The following is a 7,603-nucleotide window of genomic DNA, read 5'->3' as shown; positions in this document are numbered from 1 at the left end:
TCCCCCTTGGATAGGGGCCCCCTCCTGCTCGCCATCCGTACTCATGACAGAAATGGTGTGAAATGGATGTGTATGGAGGAAAGCAGCATAGCTTAAGAATAGGGACATTCACTGATAGAATTCATGGCGCAAACGCCAGAGGGTTTTCAGTAGATTAAGTGAGAAGGCCAAGTGCCAAACACAAATGCGAATCGCTGGGTCAGCCCCACCAGGTAGACCAGACCAAGAAATCAACTCCAGAGGAAGGCTAGAACTACTTTTATTGAGATTGGTTACAACAGAATCTTGCAAATCCGATTGTTTTGTGCCACTTCCAAATGTTATCTGACTTTAAAAAAAAGTTTTACCCTTGTTGCCCAGATGTCAGAGCTTGCACATCTCTATGAAGGACATCTTCCTTACACTGCCATTCACTCATTCATTCATTCATTCATTCATCCATCCATCTATCCATTCATTCATTCATTCATTCATCCATCCATCCATCCATCCATCCATCCATCCATCCATCCATCCATCCATCCATCCATCCATCCATCCATTCATTCCCAAGTAAAGCTGGGGCTGCTTTAAAAGGGCTTCTGGATAGATGACAGTTGCAATCCTCCACTCCCTGAAGCACCCTGGGGAGATTGCATCAAAATCACTGGGTGTCACTCCCACCAATGATCCAGGGAAGTTGTGGGCTTCTCACTGAACATGTCCAAGGAAAGGATCTGCTACCCTCTTGTCAGGATGCTTTAATTTGGGTTCCAGAACTGAAAAGGGGGTGGGACTTCATGACCTCAGTGACCCCCTTCCATGTCTGATCTTTCTAAAAGGGCACTGTGATTCTCTGATGGAGGTCTACCTTCTTCTTGATCAAGTAGATCTCTAAAGTTTCAGAGTTTCGGACTCCTAAATTTGCCTCTCATGTTAACTTCCTGCAAGGAAATGCTTCCTCTTTCATGTGCAGTTATATGGCTGTACCTAACCATTTCTTTGCAGATTCCTGCTGCCCAAGACGGTTGGGATTCAGGATTCTGAGTCCTAAACATCTGGACAGTACAATAGCCAACAAAGCTTTGTATAATAGCCAACAAAGCTTCATTAATCGAACCTGAAGTACCACCACAGAATGATTTCATAGGTCTTGAAAAGTATCTCTGCTAGAAAAAAAAACCCTTTAGGGAAGGAAATTGCTCTTGAAACCAGAAACCAAAGCTTGCTTCCTCTCTTCCCACTCTCTTCCAAGTTGTCCAATAAGATCATCACTTCATTAATTCTTTAAATCATTCATTTTATTTATCAAATTTCTCACCGCCCATCTCCTCCGAACGGAGGGACTTTAGGCGATTTACAGCATAAAACAATAACTATACAATAAAATTCCAGTGTAAAATATAGGATACAATTTCCCCTCCTGTTCTGTGCAGGAACCCAAATGGAAGTTGACAGCGTTCAACATGAGGTTTTGGGAAGATGCCAAAGGGGAATAGGAAAGGGCACAGAGAGAAGTCCTTGAGCTTTGCAAGAATCCTAAGTGGTGCCTTATCCTCTTTTAGGAAAGTTATCCTCTTTAAAACCTTTGAGTTCATGGCTACCATGGATATGATCGAAATTATTGGGGGAATGTCTCGTGTGTGTGTGTGTGTGTGTGTGTGTCACACACTAGATCTGATTTTTTTTTTTCATGGCAGTAGTGAAATGACCTGTATGGAGGGATATTGACATCAGTCCCTTGTCATGGACAGAAATTATAGATTTGGAAAAAAAGAGACTTGGGGGCGGGGGGTTGTGGGCGTTTTTTAAAAAAATTAATATTGTTGGAATTAATAACCAGTTTTGGGGGAGTCACAATCCCAAAACTCAATTTACTATTTTATTTTGATATCAAATGTTCTTTTGTATTCAGATCTGGCTTCAGAATGATAATGTAGCACTTGGGGATGAAGAGGCAGCCCAGCAGGCTAGCACTGGAGGCCAAGATGGAGAAGACCTGCACAGCCACCATGTACTTCCCTTTGGTGCTCAGGTAAGTGGGCACAAAGGAGACCCAGACACTGCAGAAGACCAGCATGCTGAAGGTGATCAGCTTGGCTTCATTGAAGGCCCCAGGGAGGTTCCTGGCCAGAAAGGCCACTAAGAAGCAGACAGCAGCCAGGAAGCCCATGTAGCCAAGGGCACCATAAAACATGGGGACAGAACCTTCATTGCATTGCAGGATGATCTCTCTGTAGAGCAAGTTCATGTCAGACTCAGGGAAGGGGGGAGAGGTCCCCAACCAGATGCTGCAGAGGACAACTTGGAGACCAGAGCAAGAGAGGACAATGGAATTGGCCAAGCTTTTCCCCAGCCATCTCTGCACTTTATTCCCTGGCTTTGTGGCCAAGAAGACTAACACCACCGTGACTGTTTTGGCCAAGACAGAAGAGACAGCAAGTGAGAAAATGATGCTGAAGGCTGTTTGTCGGAGAAGGCAGGTGGCTCTCCTTGGCTGTCCAATGAAGAGGAAGGAGGTCAAGAAGGAAAGCAGAAGGGAGACAAGGAGGATATAAGAGAGGTCCCGATTGTTGGCTTTGATGATTGGAGTGTCTTGGAATTCAATGAAGATTCCCAGGACAAAGGCTGTGATTAATGAGAGGAACAAGGCAAGGGAAGCCAGGATGATCCCCAGATTTTCTTCATAGGATAGGAACGTCACAATCTTGTCTATACAGTGATCTCGATGGTTGTTTGGATATTGATCTTCTGGACATTTGTTGCATTTTTCTGCATCTGAAAAAAGGGAGAGTAAGGTCTCCCATAAAACATATACTTTAAACAAATACTTCATGAATTTAGGATGGTGTGAATGACTGCATGTGAAGGACATCAGTCTGTAGTTAGAAGGAGGACCCCAAGAGGTGGGGGCTCTCCTCCACTGTTCACATAGAGGCTGGGCTGCTGTGTTGAGGTTCCTTTAATTTGGTTTCCAGAAATGGGCAGTGATGGAGGTTTTCTGTGACCCAGCTGAAAGCCCGTCATCCAAGGACATCTTCCCAGGGAAAACAAGTGTGAGAGGGGAATTTAATAACTGTACTTCAAATTCAAGGGAGTAGTAAACAGGAAGAGACTAACGAAAGTTGAAGACACGGATGTGGGCAACTGACCTTCTGATGCCCTGTTATGCTTGCTCACAAGAAACCGCATATGCTCCGGCAAGTGGGTTTGCAGCTGGGGAAGCTTTGCAACTGGGGTGGGTGCTTCTCGCTCTCGTAAGGATATGGTTAGAAACAAGGAACGTGCTTGCAGAAAAAGGGGAAGTTAGAAAGTTCAAAAAGGGAAAGGTAAAAAGTTCAAAAGTGTACACGTGTCTCAAACTCATGGAAATAGGGAAGTGGTAGAAGCTGGCCATAACTGGCTTTCATCTGCTGATGCTAAAATGCTTATGTGTCAAATAATAAGAGGAAGATTGTGAGCCAAGCCCCCTCAGGGGGGCGGCGGCAGCAATAGGGCATTAGGGTATAAAAAGGCTTGTTTTATCATTATTCGGGGTTCCTTCTTGCACGGAGGGACCCGCCTTTGCAAATGCGTGAAATAAACCTTTTCTCTGAATCATCGAACCGTGTGAGTGTGGCCTTTTTGGGTCTTGTCCCATTGTCCTTTTTGATTGCTGCCTGGCCTTAAAAATAGCCAGCGTTTGCTGGGGGACCGGCTGGTTCTATCTCCGACAGTCTGAGGCTTAAAATTGCTGAAGAGCAAATCCAGCGTGTGCTGGAGTTCTCTACCTTGGAGATAGGACACTCAGAGGGACGAGTGGTGACTTTTGGGATTATCCCCGCTGACACAAGGCACTGGCTCAGTTCTATGGTGTCAAAGAAGGGAACTCCCCCCAACCAATTCAGGCACAAGTGTCCCATGTAAAGAAAAGCTGTGGTTGAAATCCATTTAAATAAGTGCAATTCCAGCTGAGGAATGCTTTTCAAAACCCTGTTGCACAGAAAATATCTACGTAAAGAGTCTCTCCCTCTCCTCTGGTGTCACCCACCTTCCGTGGTAGAGATGGTTCCTTCAGCACAAGGATGACAGTTATAGCAGCAGATGGGCCTCCCTTCCTGAGCCACCTTCCTGAATCCGGAACGACAGCTTTCCACACACCGGGAAGGAGGCAGGGGCTGAGCAGAGACAGGAAAGACATTCAGAACTTATTTCATGAAAGGAGGCAAAGGAGGAAGGGCTTAGTGATCTGAAATTCAAAGTGAGCTTTCCTCATTCTGAAGCCTGTGAAAACAATGCAGCTCATCAAACAGATTCAGCTGCATGTTGTTCCCTTGTTATCCTCTGTTCTTATTTTTCCCACACTATAATATTTAGATGAAGAATTTAAATTTATATAATGAATTACTCAAGGAATTATTAGATGGATATTTTGCTTTTGCAACATTAATCCTGTTGCCAATGAAGCCAATTCAGTGGCCTGCTAGAACCACTGAAATGGAGCAGAGCTTAACACAGCTTAGAAGCTGGCACAGAAAAAGGAATTATCTTAGATAGCTTCAATGAGCATGCCAGAGAAACACAGGTTATTGCTCTCACACACTCAGCCCTCCCAAGGATAAAGAATCACACACTTAGACACATTAGGTTAAGAAGTAAAAAGAAGCTTACTGACTTTATTCTTCGTTGGTTCTGCTACATCCATCTTGGTGGAAAAGATGAAGTTCCTTTGTTCTTCTTTTCTTTCTAATTACATACTTTGCCCTAAACTCTCAGCCCTGCAGCTGCCGAGAGGTGTGTGAGAGAAAGGGGCAGAATCCTTCCTCAAGGATGGCCCTGATGAAGAGACCAGCATCCTCGCTGCCTCCCCCTGGCTGGACAAGAGGAAGAGAGAGAGGGAGGAAGTGGGAGTGGCAAACAAACATCTTCCTCAGAATTGCCTTGTGGGACACCTTAATTTACATGAGGCATTCAGGATTTGCCAAAACCTCCAACAGCCCCTTGGATCAAATCTACCTACATTTGCACAGGATTAATAAATAGTTTACTTAAATACTTAGGGGTATATTTCTCATAGAAACCTCAACATCTAAACCGGAGATTCTCTTGAAGAACTTTGATGACATTCAAAACCTCTTCCTGCCCAGAGAATGCAACCCTCTTAGTAAAAGCTTCAGTGAGAGTGAAATAAACTTTTCCCACCGTGTTCAGCCCTTCCATCTCTGCAGTCCCATTTGGGCTGATCATCAACGTGAAATGCTGGGATCCTTGTCCTTCTAGACTCCCAAACTTCACTTTTCTAACAGACAGATTGGTTAAAATCACCCAGTTCACAAGGTCCAGGTCTGATGCCAGGTCTCCCTTCTCATCCAAATACACCCCTTCTATGGAATTATTGTAAAACTGAGAATTTTGAAGGAAGGGATGAAGCTGAAATGGGAGAGAAAATGCGTATTTTTAGACAGGGTATCCAATGATAAGGCCCCTTTGCTTCTGCTGAGGTTGAACTGAAGATTTCTCTATATACCAAATGAAGGTATCAGATCCATTTTCCAAGTTCTTCAGAGACAATCTATAAATGATTGAACTGTAAAACCTTACACTTTAATTATATATGAACTGGACAAACACCAAGATAGGAAAGAGAGAAACTTGGACAGGATTTCAAGATTCTGTTATTATACACAATAACAATAAAGTAATATTCCTGGAATCCCTGCAGTGTCTGTTTCTTGACCTGTCCAACCTGGAAGGGCTGTCATCAATCTTGAAAGCCTGTCCAAGTTTTTCTCTCTCCCAATTTACATCAAACAAAATCTGGCAAGGATTATTTTGAGATTCTTTCCTAAATCTCCTTCTGTTTCTGGACTAATTTAATCACCTTTCCAGTTCCTCCTTAATGGATCATTCCTTACCTTCATCCCTTAGCAGCTCTCAATTCCTTTACAATGTACCTAATCAAGTGGCAACAAGAAGTAAAAATCAGGTTCAAAGGCCCAAGTGTCATGTTCGCCGTTTCAATGTCTTTGATGCATCGTAACGTTTCGCATGTCATTAATTGGATGCGTGTTTCATCTTTCTGGGGAGGATGGGAACGGTTATCTTTTGGCTTTGCTTTGGAATGTATTTGTATTATCTACTGCGCTCAAGGTTACTTTCCCAGGCTAGCAACTCTGACGTTTGCTAGCACCTGTGCCGGGCGGGGCTGTTACGAGGGAGGCGGGATACGTTTGCACCAAGGGTTTAAGTTTGTATTTGGCGCGCTTTTGCTCATTCTCAGCTTTCTCTGTATTTGTCTTTAGTACTCTAATAAATCAGATTTCATTTAGCAGCCTCTTGTGAGTCTGAGTATTTGGGGCTAGGGCAATCATTACATAAAGCTGAGAATCTAAGTTCCTAACTCCGCTGGCCCCTGTCCAGGAAAGACAAGCGTCTAACCCTGTGAGGGAGAGAGCCCGCGATGACTGAACCCGACATCATGATGATGGAGGAAGGGGAACCGGACTCGACCGTGAGGCAGTCCGGCCGACCGTCCCAAGGTGGGGAGCTGTCAGCCATCCGAGAGGAGGCGAGCTCCGAGTCGGAGAGTGAAGCCGGGGGGCTGAAAACGGCCCCAGAGACCACCGTAAATTCTCCGGGCGAGCTGCTCACCTGGGATGAGACCCAAGGAGATGCCACGGCAGCGGGGGGTCCCTCCTGGAGGCAGAGATACCCATTATCCCCCAACGTGGTGCAGGTGCAGCCAACGGAGGGCTCACCCACTCCGGATCAGATCCGAGTGTTGGAGTCCAAAATGGATTCGTTGGAGGCTATATTGAAACAGCTGAGCTTGGATGTGACCTCGCTGCGAGAGGTCCGGGAAGAATCAAGCCAGAGGCATTCAACCCCCTCTTCCCAGGGGCTGTCCCCGGAACGGCGACGGGTGGTGCGGAGGCGCGAAGGGGACCAGTCGGTCCAGATGGAAATCGCAGCATCGCCAGGGCGATCGCCCCGGGGCCCCGTGCCGCCCCGAGCCAGGGAAACACAAGCCGCGGCAGCACCGGTGGTGGGGCGCAGCGCGGCGGGAGGCGGCATGCGAGACTTCCCTGTCAAGTTTGATGGGGACCCAACCAAACTCTCGTTCTTCCTGACGAACGCGAAAGCCTATATGGAAGAATGGGGGGCGTTTTTCCAATCGGAAAAGGCAAGGATCATCACCATTGCCACCAAACTGAAGGGGAGGGCGGCAGACTGGTATGTCCAGATGTGCCAGTCGGAGGCGCCTGAACTGGAAAGTCTCGAGGAGTTCCTCGGGGCGTTGAAGCAACACTTCGAGGACCCCTTAGCAAAGGAGAGAGCAAAGCGAGCCCTGAAGGAACTCAAGCAGGGGTTCAGATCAGTGGCCGATTATGCTCTGGAGTTTAAAGCGCTAGCTGGGAAGGTGGATGACTGGTCCCAAGCAACTATTATCGAGCTCTTCAAGGATGGCTTGAATACAGAAGTGCTACGCTGGTCCCTGGGGAGGGACGACCCATACACGCTGTATGAGTGGATCCTGCTGGCGGGGAGGGCTGAACATGCCCAGGAGATCTTTGCCCAGCGGAAGACCGCCAAGTCGGGGCGGGAGGTGAAGCCCAGCCGCCCATCGACCACCGGGGGGAAACCG

The 7,603-nt window shown here is 46.6% G+C and overlaps 1 protein-coding gene across 1 annotated transcript in view; it reads right to left on the bottom strand.

The window, feature by feature from the left end:
• Positions 1-1,861: 1,861 nt before the first annotated feature.
• Positions 1,862-7,603, bottom strand: part of LOC134489779 (vomeronasal type-2 receptor 26-like) — a 32,583-nt gene continuing 26,841 nt past the window's right edge. Inside the window, exons 5-6 of the mRNA XM_063292643.1 lie at positions 4,010-4,136; positions 1,862-2,757 (exon numbers count right to left, since the gene is read on the bottom strand). Of these exons, the coding sequence (XP_063148713.1) occupies positions 1,862-2,757; positions 4,010-4,136 (1,023 nt within the window). The remainder of the gene's footprint in view (positions 2,758-4,009; positions 4,137-7,603) is intronic.

Source organism: Candoia aspera, chromosome 2 (assembly GCF_035149785.1).
Source record: "Candoia aspera isolate rCanAsp1 chromosome 2, rCanAsp1.hap2, whole genome shotgun sequence".
NCBI lineage: Eukaryota > Metazoa > Chordata > Lepidosauria > Squamata > Boidae > Candoia > Candoia aspera.
The sequence above is the reverse complement of the archived record's forward strand: the minus strand, read 5'-3'. Positions and strand labels throughout refer to the sequence as shown.